Source organism: Panthera tigris, chromosome A2, assembly GCF_018350195.1.
Source record: "Panthera tigris isolate Pti1 chromosome A2, P.tigris_Pti1_mat1.1, whole genome shotgun sequence".
In the NCBI taxonomy this organism is placed as follows: Eukaryota; Metazoa; Chordata; class Mammalia; order Carnivora; family Felidae; genus Panthera; species Panthera tigris.
The window spans coordinates 162,560,904-162,581,302 of NC_056661.1; the positions used below are offsets into that span (position 1 = coordinate 162,560,904).

At 39.1% G+C, this 20,399-nt stretch overlaps 1 protein-coding gene across 23 annotated transcripts in view; it reads right to left on the reverse strand.

Moving 5' to 3' along the window:
• KMT2C (lysine methyltransferase 2C) overlaps positions 1–20,399 on the reverse strand; it is a 279,835-nt gene that overhangs the window by 58,395 nt on the left and 201,041 nt on the right. For all 23 annotated transcript variants that reach the window (XM_042975990.1, XM_042975898.1, XM_042975893.1 and 20 more), the window contains 9 exons: positions 18,168–18,349; positions 17,695–17,859; positions 16,533–16,642; positions 15,996–16,061; positions 14,826–15,038; positions 9,845–9,973; positions 7,617–7,736; positions 4,783–4,913; positions 352–532 (listed from right to left, as the gene is read on the reverse strand). In XM_042975990.1, the coding sequence (XP_042831924.1) occupies positions 352–532; positions 4,783–4,913; positions 7,617–7,736; positions 9,845–9,973; positions 14,826–15,038; positions 15,996–16,061; positions 16,533–16,642; positions 17,695–17,859; positions 18,168–18,349 (1,297 nt within the window). The remainder of the gene's footprint in view (positions 1–351; positions 533–4,782; positions 4,914–7,616; positions 7,737–9,844; positions 9,974–14,825; positions 15,039–15,995; positions 16,062–16,532; positions 16,643–17,694; positions 17,860–18,167; positions 18,350–20,399) is intronic.

Below are 20,399 nucleotides of genomic sequence, written 5' to 3' on the forward strand. Positions count from 1 at the left end.
GGCTATGAAATTAACAAAAATCTACCTCATTTAAGTCAAAGACTGTTACGTTTATTACTCCTCAACTATGGCAAAATCACACACCTCTGTACATTATCCACAGCATGTTATAAACTGAATATTTTCCTTTGCAACTCTTGATTTTGGTGGTAGTTACACAGATAAATTTATTTACCAAATCTTCTAGACCTGTCCACTTAAAATAGTTGCATTTACTGAATGCAAATTATACTTCAATGAGGCTGATTTTTAAAATGCATATGAGGCCAAACTAAAGCATTTCAAAGGTTTAATTACAAGGAATACGAATTCCATATGGTAAAGAACACATCTGCAAATTATTCCACATACCGTGGGTTCCAGGTTTTGCTGGAGTTGATGATGAACTAAGTAGTGGATCTAAGGAAGGATCCAAGAAATTTGTGTTCATGTTTGTTTTATATGAAAGTTGAGCCGCATCTTCTGATAGATTATCTAAACTTAGCTTGTTTTGTCTACTTGTATCTAGAAGATCTTTTCCAAAGAAAGCTTCCTAGGTAAAGATAAGCACATACGAAAGTGACTTAGTTATAAAGTTCTAAGATGGTTAACAGGTAATTCTGCTGTTTTGACAAGAAGGCAGAACTAACACAAAAACTTGGTATTCAAGAATACAGAAACTGAACATAGAAATATATAAACAATTTAGAAATAACCTGTCGATTCTTTTATATAGATTTCCCCTTATTTTTAAACAAATTTTTATAGTTTTACTAGAGACAAAATTATGCATATAAAACCACACAATTGTACTGAGATACAATAATCCAATAATTCCAGGAGATTCGGCTACAATTAAATTTAAAAATTGATAAATTTATAATACCATTGGCACCTTCATTCATATTATAAGAAAAACTAAAGCTTCATAAATATTATTAATACTTATAGATTACTTGCAGAGAATAGCACAAGGGTTTGATCTATAGCTTTAATATTTACATACTTCAGGTAGATTTAGTAACCTCATATTGACTCACATAACCACATTAAAGACTTAACATGCTATAAATCTGAAAGAGGGTTTTTATACTCATTTGAAACATAGTATGTGCACAAAATTTACTGCTGTTAAAGGCTTTTGGCTTTTCATTCACTTACTCATATTAACATTTCTCCGTTTCAATGTACTTCCACTAATCTAGAGACTAGTGTTTCAAGCTGTGTTCCTTACAATGCAAGGACCTCTCCAAAACTTCTCAAGGATCAATAAAGAGGACAAAAGGAAGCCCTTGGAACTCCGCCCGCCCCCCTCCACTTCACTTCAACCCAACAGTTCCGCTTTAGTCTATTTTCTGTAAGGTGGTCTGTCTGGAAAAGGGATCCTTTGTAGAGGCCAGTTTTGAAGAAAATCAACATTTAACACACTCTTGCAAAAGATACATATACAGGAAAAGGCTCGCTGCAGCATTTTTTATAGTACCACAGGAGGAAACAGCTTCAATTGGTCTGTCAAAAGGCATAGGACTAAATAAATTACAGACACCCAAACTATAAAACACATCAACATTTTAAAAGGACATAGAGCTATGCTATCAAAGAAAAGCTCTGAAATACAGAATTAAAAGAAAACAAGTTGAATGATATGTCCAGCAAAACATAAAATACAAACTAAGATTACTTTCACTCATAATTTAATAATAAATTAATAGGTTCTGAAAGGATAAATAACAAACTGTTAACAATGCTAACTTCTGAAAGGGGATGGGGAAGGAGCTATTTGTGAAACCTGATCAAGGTGATGATGTATTTGAAATTTTCACATTTTTTAAATGAACAAGCTGTTTCAGTATGAAAAAGACATTTGAGGGGCGCCTGGGTGGCTCAGTTGGTTAAGCGGCTGACTTCGACTCAGGTCATGATCTCATGGTTTGTGAGTTCGAGCCCCGCATTGGGCTCTGTGCTGACAGATCAGAGCCTGGAACCTGCTTCTGACTCTGTGCCTCCCCCCTGTCCCCCGCCTTCCTCCCTGGCTCTCTCTCTCAAAAATAAATAAACATTAAAAAATTTTAAAGGAAAAAAAAAAGAAATTTGAAAATCAGCAAAGCTGACCACTGGGTAGACGATGGTTTGTTTCTTATACCAGTGATACTTTTATCATTAGGAAAAATGTTGAAGAGTAGAGCATCTTAAAATTTAGAAACCATTTATTTCATGCCTTCAGTATTCAATCTGACATCATGATTAGCAACAATTTTTTTAATAACTCATGAAGATTTCAGTGCTAATTATCAAAAACTGTAATATTCCTATTAATTTGATGGTTTTATATTGATTTTATATAAAGGAATGGCTCCATGTGGTTTCTAATTTGACAATGTGACTCCAAGAACCAACCAGAGATTTTAAATCTACTACAGGGGCTCCTAAGGTAGACAGGAGCACTAGGTCTTAGGAGACCACACAAATCTATTTGACAGATTATACAATTATTTATAGTTTATCTAGACACTGTTATGATTAATAAAGAAAAACTGGAATAATGGCTGCTGAATCCCTGTGGCTTTCATCACTATGTACCCCCCCCCCCCCCCAGTCAATGGGGGAAATTACAGCTCTACCTCAAGAAACAGTATCATTATTACAATGGCTTCCTTCATATCGCTCCCCACCCCGCCCCCTGGCCCCCGCCTCAAGAAAAAACAAACCCATTAAGTATTACTGATGCACACTGGAGGAAACAGTCCAGTTCAGGAGATCAAGATTACAGCAGTTAATCAGGAAATCAGATCCACTACTTTTAAAGGCTCTTTTTCAATGTATGAAATGGTCAGTTTTCATATGTTCATAAACAGCCAAAGAAGATCACACTCTACAGAAGGATCAAGGAAAGGAGGCGGGGCGAGGAGAAGCAGGTATTCTACTCAATATTCTCAAGAAAGGATTATTAAAAGGGACAACAACAGGATTATTAAAAGACAACAAAAAGGATGCAGTTAAAGCGAATCTAAACAATAAAGGTGGGAGTATTTTCTGACCAATAAAATTACTATTATATGGTTAAAAAGAAGTTACACAGTTAGGTATTTGAAGGGAACATGGGAAAAACAAAACATACTATTACAGACTGACGACACGTACGGCACAGGTACTTTACAGACATAATTCTTAATCTCTCAACATTTCTTGGCACACAGGTGTCGATGGGAATGAGATCACATCGCTAACTGGCAGGAGGGCAATACTCAAGCCCAGGACTCCAACCTTAAAGGCTCAGCTCTAAAATGGACACTGCCCTCGGGGCCCCTGGGTGGCTCAGTTGGTTGTGTGTCTCATTTTGGCTCAGGTCATGATCTCACAGTTTGTGAGTTCGAGCCCAGCAATGGGCTCTCTGCTGTCAGGGCAGAGTCTGTTGAGGAGATCTTCTGTTCCCCGTTGCCTCGTGTCCGCGAGTGCTCGCGCTCTCTCTCTCTCTCTCTCTCTCTCTAAAATGGACACTGACCTTATGGATTAGTTGTCTAATAAAAACTTACACTCATGTATATTACCACATACTACATATTATGCTTACAAGTTTATTAAACAAAAAGTTTATTAAACAAAAAACTCTATTCAAATGAGTAGGTGATTTTTATACTTCTCATCAATTTTTTTTTTTTAACGTTTATTTATTTTTGAGACAGAGAGAGAGAGAGCATGAATGGGGGAGGGTCAGAGAGAGGGAGACACAGAATCTGAAACAGGCTCCAGGCTCTGAGCTGTCAGCACAGAGCCCGATGCGGGGCTTGAACTCACGGACCGTGAGATCATGACCTGAGCCGAAGCCGGCCGCTCAACCGACTGAGCCACCCAGGCGCCCCTATACTTCTCATCATTAAAAAAGAAAACTGAAGCAGCTGGATATTAGCTGAGAAGAAATGTAATTTTTAAAGCCGTTAAACCATTAAGAGCCAACTGGAAAATTAAGGTAAAAAAATAAATGCAAGCAATAATGAGGTATACATGTAGGCCATTATTGTGTGGAAGGAACAGATCAGAGGAACACTCACCGACACTGACATAAGGACAGACACTCAAGAATAGTCTGTTCCAATTCTACTCTCACACCTGAAGACAGAGAGGCCCAGGAAGGAGGACTCCCCTGCTCGGAAACCTGAATCTCAGTTCTGTATCTCTAATACAGGGCCCTTTCCAGGACACCACATGGCCTGGAGCTCCTCTGTGACTTAATGCTTGCAGGATAAAAAGATTTCTATTTTCACGGAGCCTACACCTATCAAAGAACATCTTCACCCTGACGGGTGTTTTTCTGATGTATGTTTTAGAAGACAAAAAACAATTCTACTTAAAACTTTGGCTCACTGGCCTCTGAAAGTGGTAACCAATTATTAAAAGCTGTAACCCTGGCTGCTAAAAACCCAACTTTATTCAGTGACTATAATTACTCTAACCTGCACTGGCAAAGGGAGCTGTCCATAGGACGTGGGTTTGGGGAGCACACAAGTGCGACTGCTTTGGAAGAATGAGCTTTTTCCCAGTTCAAACTGTCCTTGTATGCCTTAAGAAACATTTAGAAGTGAAAAACTGGGACAAAAAAGAACTTTTTGAAAAGTACCAAAGCACACAAAAAAAAGTAAATGTTAATTTTTATGGGCTTCTGAAAGGTAAAGCTGGCATTTAAAATATGTAATTAAAAACAAAACGAGTAAAACACCAACAAAAATAAAGCTATTTTTCAAAACTCAATACATTACATTTCTCTTGTTAATAAACTATACAATATAATGTAAAGCAAAATATTACTTGTAAATAGGCAGGGAACGTTTCTTCAAGCTTATTTTTCCTTTTTCGGTATCTCTTCTTTATTTTTTCAGTGTTTTCAGTAACAGAAACAGATTCATCAACTAGTGTATCTGGTAAGTGCTCACTCCAGCCTGAAACAATAGTCACATTTATAAATATGTGATGTTCAATACTGTCGGACAAATCCACCCAAAGTAACTTTACAGCTTACCAACATACACAGATCCATATAAACAAACAAGCTTTTTCTTTTTTCTCTCCAGTTTTATTGAGATATAATTGATGTACAATACTATGTCAGTTTAAGGCATACAACATGACTTGACAGACACACTTTTTCACAAAAAAGATATCAAAGCAAGTTTATTAGTAACTTTTAAGCATCATAAAAAATTCATTGCATGTCTATTTAGTATCAGTATATGTTTACTTTTGTCTCTTAATGAGTATTTCCTTACTCGCAAAGCAGCAAACTGTTTCCTTTAACATCAACATTTTGTTAAAAATTAAAATAATAAAAGTACTCAGTGCTTATGAGTATGGGGAAATGGCTACTCCTATACTTCTAAAGGCAACTAAAGGCAGGAACAATCTTTCCGAAGAGTTTACTGGGCACATCCAACAGAAGTCTTTTGGAAAGTGTATTCTTCAATCCAGCAATTCCAAGTTCAAGGATTTATTGCAAATTAGGTTTCTGTGGTACATATTATACTAACATATCACCACCTACAAAAACGCTTGTAAATATGCTATGAATGCTCAATCTTAAAATCAATCAGAGAAAAGGAAATAAAACAAAATTTTGATCTATGAAATTAGCAAAGAAGTCAGTCCACTACGTAGAGCAGATAAGTGAGCAATCAAATGAGAGGCTCATGTTCCCAAGGCAAACAGTACATCCCTCCTAAAAATCAATGTGGGCACTTTTGTGGCCAGAGTATGTAAGGGAACTGACTTCTAAAAACAACTACAGATGGTGGATAAACATTTTTTTTAACTCTCTTTTTAAATGTACCAGTAATCTACCAGAAAATAAAGAATCCTTAAAGACCAACAAATTCAGGTAAGACAGGAACCACAGAAAGAATTAAGCAAAGAACCAAGTAAAGCTCTCTGAAGTTCTGCTAAAATGCAGTGACCTTGAGCTCAGGTTTTCAGAGCCTCCTGAGCAATGGGAGACTAGAAGACAAAGTTCAAGGCCTCTCCCTCCTCGGCATAGTGATTAACCAGAGGTGCCTCCCATAAAGGTGATAAAGGTGAGACCCTGAAGGATTCCACGCTCAGAGTTGGCATAACAAGAAATACACCCTCCCAACCCCCTCGTCCCCCATACATCACTCACCTCCCCCTCCCCACCACCAACCGCCAAGAACTTGTCAACTTGTCAGGGAATTTGGTGCTGGGTAGAAAGGCAAAAAGTGAAAATCTTCCCTGAGAGTTCATAAACTCAATATAACCCTAATATGTAAGAAATCCAGATTTATAGAATGCAGGTGGACCAAAAAACTTCAAGCTAAGAGTTGAAGCTAAATTCTTTAAGCTAAAGAAGTACTGGGGTGGTAGCACCTCATGTTCCTGGTGGTAAGAGACGCAGTCTCTGAAAGAAGCCACCTGCAATTCACTCCTCAACAAAGTTCAGAGAATGTTCTAAAGAATATGAACTCACAGTAAAAATAAACACATAAATAAAAAGTAACATATTATGTGTGTGTATGTATGTATCTATGTCACACAATAAACACAACGAAATGAGGCACTATGGGAAAGGGCAGGAGAGGCATCTGTAGAATCACACATGTGCACAGGCTTTAATACTTCTGCTCCGTGTTACTTAGACACATAAGGAAGTAACAGAGGACTGAGACTAGGAAGGAGTAAGCTATAGAGAAACGAGAAAGGGTCTTAGCACTTAGCAATTCAATTCAGAAAGGGAAACAACGCATAAGAAAATAAAAACTCAATGGATCACTCTCGATACGACACGTGAAGGGATAAAACACTAACCTAACAGAGCTAAACTATGACGGCAGAATAGAGAGAGAAGGAAAACACAAAACCAGGCTCATCGAACATGTCACATTTCTTAGGGCTTATTATAACTACATTACAATCATACTGTTACAGTCATATTAGGAACTCCTTTAAAACCATCTAGTGCTTCCTTTTAAAAATGCAATTTGTAATTTTCATTAATTCACAGGTTAAAACCCCACCTCTTAATAATGGAAGAACTCCAATCAGTGCACATGCTGAAAACATCTTTTTTTCATATCCTACAGAAAGCATTTAAAATACGTACAGCATACAGACTGTGACCATACTGACATAAAGTGTTCATCAGAACCAATTCTCAAGCTGTGACTTAATGATTTAGTGTTCTTTGAGGATCTAAGTGAGGATGACAGAATATTAATTGGAAGACATATTTCTAAAACATTATACAATTTGGTTTAAAGTTGTTGTAGTACCCTGTCACTTTCAACAAAATAAAGTCTCCAATTTTATACCAAGCAGCTAAGACGGGCGAAGAAAGGCCTCTTGTGAGATGATCAGTAAGCACCTGGTTTAACTAAGTGATTCGGTCCCTAACCTGTTGATATTTCACCTAAGACAGAAAGAAACTTGTTTTAAAAAAAATCTCAGAGGAATATACTCTGTTGGATTTAAATCTTCTTCTTTATGAAACCTCATTTCTGTATTATAGGTATGAACTCCACAGGCACTCAAACCATGATCAGTAACAAGCAATAAGGTTGTGACTGCAGCATTATTTAGGACAGTTCTTTTCCATAGAGACAGCAAGAAAAGGGAGTTAAACAAAATCAGTACCATACCATCATCTCTGTTAGGTAACTGCTCAGAAATAGAGCCTGAAGAATCTTTTCTAATGACAGATCTTTTCGTTTTTCCTTGCCCGGTTCGACTTCTTTGCCGTACCATAAATCCACCGATACCTAACCAAAAAAGAAATTGGTTAGCCTTGTAAATAACTGATTGCTCTCTGTATTTTCAAAGTAGGGTGATACTGCTTAAATACTGAGGCATTTCCCAAATTCAATATGGGCTACTTTAAATAATCATTTTTATACACAAGAGTTTGAAATAAGCAAATTAAAAGAGGTCAAAACTACTGTTACCTTATCACTAACCAAACAGGTATAAAAAGACATTATTAGAGTGTAGAAAGACTGCGTGCATTTCCTCTTCTAAGCAGCATCAGAGTATATATTACAGTAAATTATACTTATTTAGCAAATATTAAGTAACTCAAATATCATCTTTCAAATTACTTGTACATCAGCTACAGAGAATAAATACAAGATATAAACAAAACTAGATGACCCAAACAAAGTCAGTATGACTTCAGGGGTAACGTGTCTACTTAAGGCCCTTGGACATGAGACACATTCAGCTCTATAATTAAAAGCAGAAATTCTAACTCTGGTTCCTCTGTGACTTTGGGCAAGCTATCTAATTTTTAAGTGTTCCCAGTTCCCTCACTGGTAAAACAGGGATGGCATCTAACTCCTCCTCATACATGCATTATAAGGATTAAATAACTTGCCAGATGTAAAGCCCATAGACTAGAGCCTGACACACAGTCAAAAGTAAGTCGAACCCACTTTGTGACCTAATGGCTCCCTCAGTCACAGAGATGACCTTCACGGAAGGCAGAGTCAAAGGAAAAAAACACAATAAATGTTAGCTCCTAGAAGGAGTTTGCAGTGTCTAAAAACGTATGTATAGTAATAAGCCTCCAAATTAGGAAGAAATGAAGTGATTTTCATGCAGTGACTTGGATGAAGCTAACCTAGGTCCTTGTTTCAGATGTGGCCCACCTGTAAGGAAAGTTACCTTCTTGAGGTCTTACAGAATACATACAACAGTGAGAAAGGTCTTCCTTGCACCTCAAAAGGTATTTACAACACTCTTATCAATACAATATAAGCAGCTAGAAGATTAAAGACTGAATTGATTCGACTTAATGTCTCACTGATTGGTAAACAGACATGAATAAAGTGCCTAAAGAAAGCCTAAAAGGTCTGCATTGTGACCATTTCAGTAATTTTTTCCAATAAGGCAAATAAAATCTTATAAGCAAGCGAGATGTCCCTCCACCTCTGAGGCAGGGAGGAAATCAGAATTTAATCAGTCGTGTATGAACTGGTCTATAAATTCAGGAAGCCTAAGAACTCTGTCATATCGCCCTCACATTATACACTTACTGGCTCCTGCACAAACACTGAAGTAAGTTTTAAAAACATAGCAGGGGTGCCTGGGTGGCTCAGTCGGTTAAGCATCTGACTTCGGCTGAGGTCATGATCTCAGGGTCCGTGAGTTCGAGCCCCGCGTCGGGCTCTGTGCTGACAGCTCAGAGCCTGGAGCCTGTTTTGGATTCTCTGTCTCCCTCTCTCTCTGACCCTCCCCTGTTCATGCTCTGTCTCTCTCTTAAAAATAAACAAATATTAAAAAAAAAAAAAAACAAAAACATAACAAATATGGGGCGCCTGGGTGGCTCAGTCGGTTAAGTGTCCGACTTCGACTCAGGTCATGATCTCGCAGTCTGTGAGTTCAAGCCCTGCGTCGGGCTCTGTGCTGACAGCTCAGAGCCTGAAGCCTGTTTCAGATTCTGTGTCTCCCTCTTTCTCTGACCCTCCCCCATTCGTGCTCTCTCCGTCTCTCAAAAATGAATAAACGTAAAAAAAAATTTTTTTAACATAACAAATAGTAAATACGAATGCTGAAAATTAAAATAATTGCAGAAGTACGCATCAAAGGAAAAATATACAAACGGCCTTAAAGGTCCCAGTACAAATAAAACATTGGGATAAGGCATTAAAAGAATCATTTTTTGTGAAGTATTCACATACTCGACCTAAGGAATTTGCCACCTAAATGCACATTCAGTTCTTCAATTTCGACATTCAAGTTTTAGTTTGGAGAGTTAAGGAGCTATATTTCATTTTGTTCATTTAATTATACTTGGGAGTCCTCAATATTACATTTTTTCTTAAATTAACTAAGTTTTGATTACATTAAAAGGTCCAGCTCAGGATGATACCTGGTCTGTACGGTTTCCTTTTTCTCTTTTTCACACCATCTGTTCCTTCCGCCCCCTTCGTTTCATCGTCCACAGCTTCCCGTTCAGGACTAGATTCTGATTTCCCATCACAGTCCACAAGTTCTCCTTCTGGAAAAAAGAAAAATACACAGATAAAATTGGAAAAAAAAATCTACCAAATACATAATTCCTATGTAATAGGAAATAGAAGGCAAAGTGGTCACTGAGCCATTCTAATTGTGCACCCAGTAGGTGGGGAAAGTGTACAAAATGATGGAAAAGGCACCAAATGGTTGTAGAATTCATGTTGCTTAATGTGCTGTCTTCGGGAAATGAGACACAAGCATCAGGGAAGGGGAAACACACACAGAGAATGCTCAGAAAGACAACTACAAGTCAGTTTGCACTTAAAAAAATCTTCCCTTTGCCTTCAATTACATCTTCCGGCTCAGGACCACAAGACTGTCTCTGCAGCCTAGAACCCTCTTCTGAGCTCCAACTATAGCTGTAATTGAATATTACCTAGTTACCAAAAACTCTCCATCCAAAAATGAGGACAGGGGAGAGAGGGACACTTTTCACTGCTTACCCTTAATTCTTTTTCAGTTTTAAACCATGTGAATGTAGGAGTTGTCCACAAATCAAATTTTAAAAGTTAAGAGGATTAGCGATAACATTACAGGCAGTAATGACCTAGCCACTTGCTGCTGCTTCTCTCCCTCCACTACTTACTACCATTCCTGGCTCCACTCTATCCCCCCGCCCCCCATCCTTTGCCTTCCGGGGCCTAAATACAACCTTAGGCTCACACCCCCAGACACCCATCCTTTCACAGTGGGAAGGTCTATACTGGGCACTGTGTTCCCACTCTTGAGACACAACACAGTGTTTCCGTTTTCTTTGGATTTGGGGTGTGTGTGTGTGTGTGTGTGTGTGTGCGCACGCGCCTGTGAACAAGGTTTCCAGATACCAGTAAGTGAATTAGAAAAAAGTCTGCCTCTGTTGCACAAGGAATTTGTTGTTGATGTGCTAAGATGACCGTTCATGACTTATTTTTCCTGAAGAACCACTTATCCGAAGAGTAAACAGCTGACAAAAGCTACAAGGAAAAGGTGCTGTTACAACGTTCCAGGAGCATCACAAATGCGTGTGGACTTTGTGGGTTCGTGGACCTAGGATGTACTTATGTGTGACATCACGTAGAAAATCACTTTCAAGGGGACACGCCTTCAAGGGACCCAATCTGGAAGCTACACGCTGAAGACATGCCCATCATTTCCCTGAACGCTGTCCTATGCAACAGTCATCGAAGGGAAAACCTTCTCAGGCCTTTTTGTTGTAGTTCTGCCACGTTTTTAAAAGGCTCTATAATCTCATACTTTGGGAATTAATGTGTACTGTCAAGAAATCTTCCAAATTCTGTGAAATGCAGCATTTCCCAGATTTAAGTAACTGTGGAACCATTTTTCAGGTTTCCCACTGTCCTTAGACATTAGAATTCTTCACTGTGCTCTGGTGGATGGTAATCTGATCAATTCCTCCCAGATATACAGACTATTTCTTCACAAGCCCCGAAACTTTAAAATCAAATTTTCTGCTTAATAGGATTTGAACATCAGTTATACAGAAGCATCAGGAAGTTTTTCTCCCAACCGCACACAACCTACTGCACAGAAAATGTGAGGACTGATAAAAGACACACCGATGCTAAGCCACAATTCTCTCTGACCTGCACAAATGTGGCACCTTCCTGACTGATCTAGGTGCCACAACTCTTGGACCTCACAGTCTATTCACATTACAACCGGGTGTTCCATTTAAAACATCAGTAAGATTATGGGGTGCCTAGGTGGCTCAGTAGGTTGAGCGTCCGACTTCGGCTCAGGTCATGATCTCGCAGTTCACCGCGTCGGGCTCGGTGCTGACAGCTCGGAGCCTGGAGCCTGCTTTGGATTGTGTGTCTCCCTCTCTCTCTGCCCCTCCCCCACTCATGCTCTGTCTCTCTCACTCTCAAAAATGAATAAATGTTAAAAAAAAATTTTTTAAATAAAATATGAGTAAGATTAAACCATTTTCTCAGTAACCTCTGATTACCTCCATCCACAAGCTCAAGCATTGCCTTATGACTCTGTATGACCTACTCAGTCTTGCCTCCTCTCTCCTTTACAACGACGACTTTTTTTTTTTTTTTTTTTTTTTTTTTTTTAAATTGAAGTTAGTTAACATACAGTGTAGTATTGGTTTCCGGAGTAGAACCCAGTGATTCATCACTTCATAGAACACCCAGTACTCATCCCAACAAGTGCCCTCCTTAATACCCATCACCCATTTAACCCATCTCCCCCCCCATCCCCATCAACCCTCACGTTCTCTGGATTTAAGAGTCTCTTATGGTTTGCCGCCCTCTCTGGTTTTATCTTATTTTTCCTTCTCTTCCCCTATGCTCATGTTTTGTTTCTTAAAGTCGACATATGAGTGAAATCATGCGATATTTGTCTTTCTCTGACTTATTTCACTTAGCATTATACACTCTAGTTCCATTCACGTTGTTGCAAATGGCAAGATTTCATTCTTTTTCATCACCGAGTAATAGTCCATCGTATGTATATACCACATCTTCTTCATCCATTCATCAGTCAACAGACATGTGGGCTCTTTCCATACTTTGGCTATTGTTGACAGTGCTGCTATAAACATTGGGGTACATGTGTCCCTTCGGACCAGCATTTTTGTATCCTTTAGATAAATACTTAATAGTGCAATTGCTGGGTCATAGGGTAGTTCTACTTTAACTTTCTGAGGAACCGCCATACCATCGTCCAGAACGGCTGCACCAGTTTCAAACATTCCCACCCACAGAGCAAAAGGGTTCCTCTCTTTCCGCATCCTCGCCAACATCTGTTGTGTCCCGAGTTGTTAATTTTAGCCATTCTGACGGGCGTGAGGTGGTATCCATTGTGGTTTTGATTTACATTTTCCTGATGATGAGTGATGTTGAGCATCTTTTCATGTATCTATTAGCCAACTAGATGTCTTCTTTGGAAAAGTGTCTATTCATGTCTTCTGCCCATTTCTTCACTGGATTGTTTTTTTGGGTGTTAAGTTTGATAAGTTCTTTATAGATTTTGGATACTAACTCTTTATCTGTCATTTGCAAATATCTTCTCCCATTGTGTGACTTGCCTTTTAATTTTGCTGATTGTTTCCTTCACTGTGCAGAAGTTTGATAAGATCCCAATAGTTCATTTTTGTTTGTTTCCCTTGCCTCCGATGATGTGTCAAGTAAGAAACTGCTGTAGCCAACATCAAAGAGTTGCTGCCTGTTTTCTCCTCGAGGATTCTGATGGCTTCCTGTCTCACATTTAGGTCTTTCATCCATTTTGGATTTATTTTTGTGTCTGGTTTAGGAAAGTGGTCCAGATTCATTCTTTTGCAGGTCTCTGTCCCATTTCTGGGTTCTCTATTCTGTTGCATTGGTCTATGTGTCTGTTTTGTGCCAATGCCATACTGTCCTGATGATTACATCTTTGTAATATAGCTAGACTTCTGATCTCATCACCTCCTACTGTCGCCTTTGTTCACTGCTGGACACACTGGTCTTCACATTCCTGAAACATGCCAGGCATGCTCCTACTCTCAGCCTGTGCAATAGCTTTCTCGCCATCTGGGATGCTCTTCCCTCAGGTAATCGAGTAGTCCACTCGCCTCTTTAAAGTCTGTGCTCAAATACTGCTTTCAGTTCATCTGATGCCTCACGTCACCATATGCACTACCAATTCTTCTTATTCCAATGCTAGCTTTCTACAGCACTTGCCAAGCATTTTAATAACTCGTTTATTATGAGATACACACACACACACACACGCACGCACACACGCATGTATATATTTTTTGAGTAGGCTCCATGACGATCACAGAGCCCAACGCAGAGCTTGAACCACCCCAGGACCCCAAGGATCAAGACCCGAGCTGAGGAGCGCCTGAGTGGCTCGTCGGTTGAGCATCTGACTTTAGCTCAGATCATAACCTCGTGGTTTGTGAGTTTGAGCCCCATGTCAGGCTCTATACTGACAGCTCGGAGCCTAGAGCCTGCTTCGGATTCTGTGTCTCCCTCCATCCCTCTCTCTCAAAACTAAACATTAAAAAAATTAAAAAGACCCGAGCTGAGATCAAGAGTCAGACTAACTGAGCCACCCAGGCACTCCTATGTTACGTATTTTAAAATGGTCTTTTCTCCTAATATTAAAAAGTGAGTTTTAGGAGCGGAGAGTTCTATCTGCTTTGTTCACTGACATGACTTCCAATATCCAGCACAGAGTAGGCATTCAGTACATACTGCTGAATAACATGGTATGATAGAGCAAAGGTAATTATTTCTCAGCAGAAAAGAGATAACCAATCAAAAAAGAAATAAGCTTGTGGTGATCATCTTCAGAGAAGCAAAAATATAACCCCTATTGAATTGCACACTACTAAAATTATTCTGTCATCTCAAGGATTCAGCTAGAAAATCCTTTATATCTACTGGGATCGAGAAGATGTTCATCAACAGAGAAGTTTATGATGAACATCTGTGAACATAAATTTACACTTGAACATTAATAATGGTTTTTCCAGGTAGAAACACATGGGTCGAGGCTACTTTAACTTAGCCATGGTATCTGAGCTCACAGCATCTGAGTTTTAAGCTGCTACCTTGCAAACTAGAGTCGCGCCCTCTGAATTTTCCCATCTGTGATCCTCAAAAAAATGGTGTTCCTGGAGATTTCTATAATGTAAGACAGTCTGCTCTAGAGGACATGTGAAAGGAAGAGAATCTGAAAAGCCCAAGAAGACAACTCACTTAGAAAGGCCAAGGGTCACATCAAGGGTTACCTAAGTCAGTAGAATTTACCCTGAGATAAAACATATATATTTTGGAAGATATTTTATGTACTTTAATTCTTGTGAACATATTCAATGGAAAATAAGTTAGTATTACCTCGACTATCATCCATTTCTCCATCCCTTGAATGCTCTGATTGGATGTCTGGAGGGGTCTGAAGGACAGCCACACTATTCTGGTTTATAATCTTCAACTTCAACTTTGGTTTGGACCGTTTTCTTCGTGGAACTGTAACTGTGAGGCTCTGTAACTGAGTCATCCCTGATTCAGTCAAACACACACCATCCTGGGTATATGTCTTGGGTGGATCTAAAATTACAATATCCCAAGGATACAAATCAAAACTCTCACTTTAATTTTCACTGCTAAGTTGATTACTGTTCCAAAATACCCATGTGAAGGGAATGTGACTACGATAAAGCAATTATCTATGAAATGCACAAATCATTAACAGTACTCAATTAAAACTAAAAATAATTGGTTGAACTTCTTTGGATTTTAAGCAGAGAAGTTGTAAGTTTTTAAAAAATGATCTTCCCGGCATTTTTTCTCAATTATCAAAATAAGGATTTAGAAAGAAAGCAATGAAGCTAAAAGCAATGCTTCAGCTATTCAACTACGACCGTTTTCCTGGAATATCTTTTCAGACTGAAAGAGGGAGATCAATTTACATAAGAGAAACCCATCTAGAAAGCAAAGTATCAATATAATCACTGTCAGGGAGAGGCAGTAAGTAAGTAGAAATCCTGCACATTTTTAAATGTACAAAATTGCTATTTATTACAACAATTTCTATACTACTCAAATGTTTTAGTATCCAATATCAAATACTGTTAGAAAAAAGAACAACAGTTTAAAACTATCTTATTAAGATACCTCTCTAGCTGATCCATTTCAGAAAAAAATAGATTGAATTAATTCCAAAAAAAAAAAAAAAAATCCCTGTTTGCTAACTAGAACCTTTCTTCTCCTAATTCATTACTAAGCACAGTAATATATCAATGAAACCAAAGCAAGTACAGAGTTGATGATTACTTTAAGGGTGGTTGTTTCACTGCCAATTGGCTAAGATTCATAGGAACAGTGTCCCACCAAAGCTGGATAAGATGAACACTTTATACGTATCAATGACAGGAACGATACCCGACATCAGGGAATTCAGAATGAACACTCATAGGATAAAGGCACGGAACATGTGGCAAGTCAGATACCTCAGTAATTAAGCATTTACACGCCCTGTGTAAGGAACAGCATTTCAGACTTTACCTAGCTCTTTCACTTTCGTGACAATCTGTGCTACAAGTGAAGATTCGCAGCCGTCTGAGGAAGGCACTGAAATGAAAACAATTCGTGTCATTTTTTCAGAAAAAGCAAAGTATACAAAGACACATAACTAAATTTTCTGCTCCTTTACCCATTTTACTGAAATAAACACTTAAACACTAAATCAAGTTAAAGGCTGTCTTTAAAAACAAGGACAAGGAGTAAAGGAAACACACATCATGGAGGGAAAAATGGCCAGGATACGAAGCAACATACTGAATTTCTACACAAGCTAGTCACTGCAAGATTGTGAGGCATGAAAGCGAAATGACATTTTATATCCATAATATATGCTTAGTTCCTTTTCTTTCTGTAAGCAAATTGTTTTAACACATTAAGTTGGGAGCATAAGAGTTCATTTATAACTAAAAGTAACTTATTTTCCATAAAATACTTGTCCAAATAACTGTTTCACAAAAAGACAGCAAAGTGCCGGTGAGGTGTAGGAGCACAGACCCACCGTTCACGTTATTTTCTTACCATTTGACGTAGGCATATAGGGTCTGCACATGCTACAATCAAAACCAATGTCGGCTACATTTTCCACTTCCTCTTCAGTATTTAAGTTCTGACAAACCGCATGCATCCATCTAAAAAGACCATATTTGAACATTTACAAAGAAAGAAAGAAACAGAAATGCACAGAGAATGGCTTCCTTTTAAAAACGACCACAGGAGTGGACAGCTGCCGCATTTAAAGCCCTAAGCCTCACACACTCCTCCTATCCTGCCCATGTTGCCCTTTCTCCTAACCATGCCCACGGACCCACCGAAACTTCTGGAGCTTTGAATAAGAAAAAGGAATGAGACCAAATACTGGGAAGGAAGCAAAAGGACAGCGTATGAGGAGGACAGCGTAACTGTTTTCCGATCATACACCGAACACAGCGGAGAGAGAAGGAAGCTAGTCCGGGCAAGTATGAAGGAATTCAGAAGACTGCGAACAGTGTGGTGTGTACATGCTCCTGGGACGCATGTCCTGTGGGTAGATACAGCTCTCGTGTTTGAGGCTGGCTATTAACTAGGAACAAAAGTTGTCTTGCCTTTGAACAAATTAGTGGGCAGCGAGTACTGAGAACCCTGTACTGCTGATGAAATAATACTAATACCACACGTACAGCGCTCAACTATTACCAGAGCACAATAATACACCACTGAAAACAGAGAAAGCGTTCTTGATTTTGAAGCTGTACACATACTACTTGGAGAGGGTGGGAACGGGTACCCAATATCTAGACATTTACTATCCAGAGCTTAAAAAAAAAAAAAAAAAAAAAAAAAAAAAAAAAAAAAAAAAAAGTAGTTCAAGGAAAATATAATCTGTCAGATCATTTGTAGAATCCAATCAAAGATTCAGAAACCCTCCATAGAAAAATGCATATATGCAGGCAATAATTCTGCATCTAATTTCAAGGGATTCATAAACCCTTAAAAGCCCCAAGTTAAAAACCTTAGTGTGGAGTTGTGGATACAAAACAGGAAACTTCTGTAGTTTCTAGCTGACAGAAACTCTGGAAAGTAAAAAAAGGTCTTGTTTCTTAAATTTAAGATCGAAGAAAGTTGTTTTCCAACTTCCTTTTGCTACATTTAAAAGAGAAAAGCTTGCAAAAAAGAATAAAAGTTTTAAAAAGCAGCTTGATACCTGTCACATTGTCGACACTGCAGAATAAGATCTTCTTCTCGATAGTTCCGATAGCAGACGGGGCAGGAAGACAAGCTTGCACAGGGAGCACACTGTGTGTAGTTGTTTTGCCATTCACATCTCAGGCCTGCAGACGTTGCCCCACAGTGTCTGCACCACACACACCTGCAATCCAATCCCCCCCAACAAGTGTCCGGCTTATTTACTTAGTTACTGTAATTCAAGAAGCTATACAAGAACAGAATGGGGGGAAATCATATCTGAAAATCAGAAAATTTTCTGAAAAATATATCTGAAATATATCTGAACATTTTTCTGAAACATATCTGGAAATTTTTCTGAGAAGTGGTGTGCTATCTGTCATAACAAACACGTTATTACGCACGTAAGTGCATGTGGCTAATTTTCAAAAACTGGTGTGGAAACATTGTGCACTTGCAAGGCCAAGGAGGGAAAGGTAAGTCCTAGAGTACCATTTGCACTTCCAGCCTCCTTTGGGCACTGTCTGCAGAGGAGGGTCGAGGCAGTAGGTGTGGTAGCTTATGTCACAGTCATCACACAGCAGGAGTCTTCCGGGGTCAGTGGCCTTCCCACACGCCTCGCACACAGTGCACTCAAGGCACCTCCAACCTTTGCTAAGAACCACTTTAGTGATCTATAAAAGACACAACCAATCCTGGTGATTTATACATCAACACACACCTCATTTTGCATGATCACATATGCCAAATAAACGAGTATGTGGTGCTTATGTCCCAAGAAGCAGGTAAAGAGGCAAGCAAGCAACATGTATGAGCACCAACAGTGGCCCCATCCTGGGGTGGGCGCATTCATGTGCTTTCACAAGTCTATCTGCTAGACAGGACAGAAAGCGGTACATATTTTAACGACTTTTTTTTAAGACCACATAACTACCTTGTGCTGTGGATTTATGTCCACTTTATTGATGTAGTGACTAGATACTGAAGAGATCAAGTAAATTGCCCCTTAGCTGTTAATTTAGGTTTTGAAAATGTATTGGCATAGTTTCCGTCTATGACATTTCATGAATTCATACTTCTGAAACTTATGTACACTGCAAAAAGGATTTGTATATTAAAGTCAATATTTAGGGGCGCCTGGGTGGCTCAGTCAGTTAAGTGTACAACTCTTGATTTTGGCTCAGGTCATGGCCTTACAGTCTGTGGGATTGAGCCCCACACATTGGGCTCCATGCTGAGCATGGGGGCTGCTTGAGATTCTTGCTCTCCCTCATTCTCTGCCCCTACCATGCTGGCTTACGTGCATGTGTATGTGCGTGCCTGCGTGCTCTCTCTCCCTCTCTCTCTCTCTCAAAATAAATAAATAAACTTAAACAGTCAATGTTTAAAAATCTAACACATTAAACTAAAACATGAGTTCCTAAGAAAATATGTCCCAAGGACATTTCATGATCTTGGAGGATTTTCAGCTGTGAAGCTAGGACTTCTGAAGTTCATCACTCTTCTGTATATTCTCCTCTGGCACAGGGTCTAAGTTAGCAGCAAAGTTTGAAAGTCTCTATACATTTTTTTACTGTTTATTTATTTTTGACAGAAAGAGAGAGTGCACGCATGTGCATGAGCAGGGGAGGGGCAAACGGGGGGGGGGGGGGGGGGGGAACGGACACAGAGGATCAGAAGCAGGCTCCGAGCTGACAGCAGAGAACCCGATGCAGGGCTCGAACTCATGAACAGTGAGATCATGACCTGAGCTGAAGTTGCACACTTAACCGACTGAGCCACCCAGGCGCCCCTAAAATTTCTATATTTCTGATAAACTCCACAAACCAACCACACCATGTAAGATTATGAATCTGGAACCAAATGAAAGCTCTCAAAAAACTAGAATCTACAGATAGGACACAAAGTACTTGTGTTAAAATGAAATGGCAAGAAGTCACAATACAGAATAAAAATTCAGATCATGAGGAATAAGGAAGTCTAAAAGCTACCTGAAAGGAAAATAAAAGAGCTAAATAAAGAACAACTACCAAAATGACATCAGATTGTCCAATTCTGGATACAACAGAGTAATAGCTTCCAATTCTATAGGAATATAATTTTCAAGACACAAGCAAGTAACCAAGCAATTAAGTGTAAAAGTAGACCTTTCAGGGATACAAAGACTCAAACTTCAGCTTCCGAATACTTCTTCGAACAGAGTTACTTAGACATATGAGGAAAAAGTTAGAGTTATACCAAGAACAAGGAAGACATGGGATGATGGGATGCAGAGAACAATGAACGCACAAAGGACTTCAGCTCAGGGAAGTTGAAGAAGGAGAGCTCAGCAACAGACCTAGAAATTACCAGCACAGAGGAGGAGAGAGAGAAAAGGGGAGTGCCGTAAAAGGGTACAACTTTTTCCAGAAAAACAGTTACTTGCCAAAATAATTTGATATAATCATGCTCTTACAGTAGGTAAAAACAAACAACAAAAACTAATGCAGAATCGTGAATCATTATTTTCTTTTTGCTATTAAAAACTCCATGAAAGACAAAGCCATAGTACATTTTTTAATGTTTTTACTCATCATAGAGACAGAGTGCGAGCAGGGGAGGGGCACAGAGAGAAGGAGACACAGAACCTGAAGCAGGCTCCAGGCTCTGAGCTGTCAGCACAGAGCCTGACGTGGGGCTCGAACTCACAGACCGCAAGATAGTGACCTGAGCCAAAATCGATAT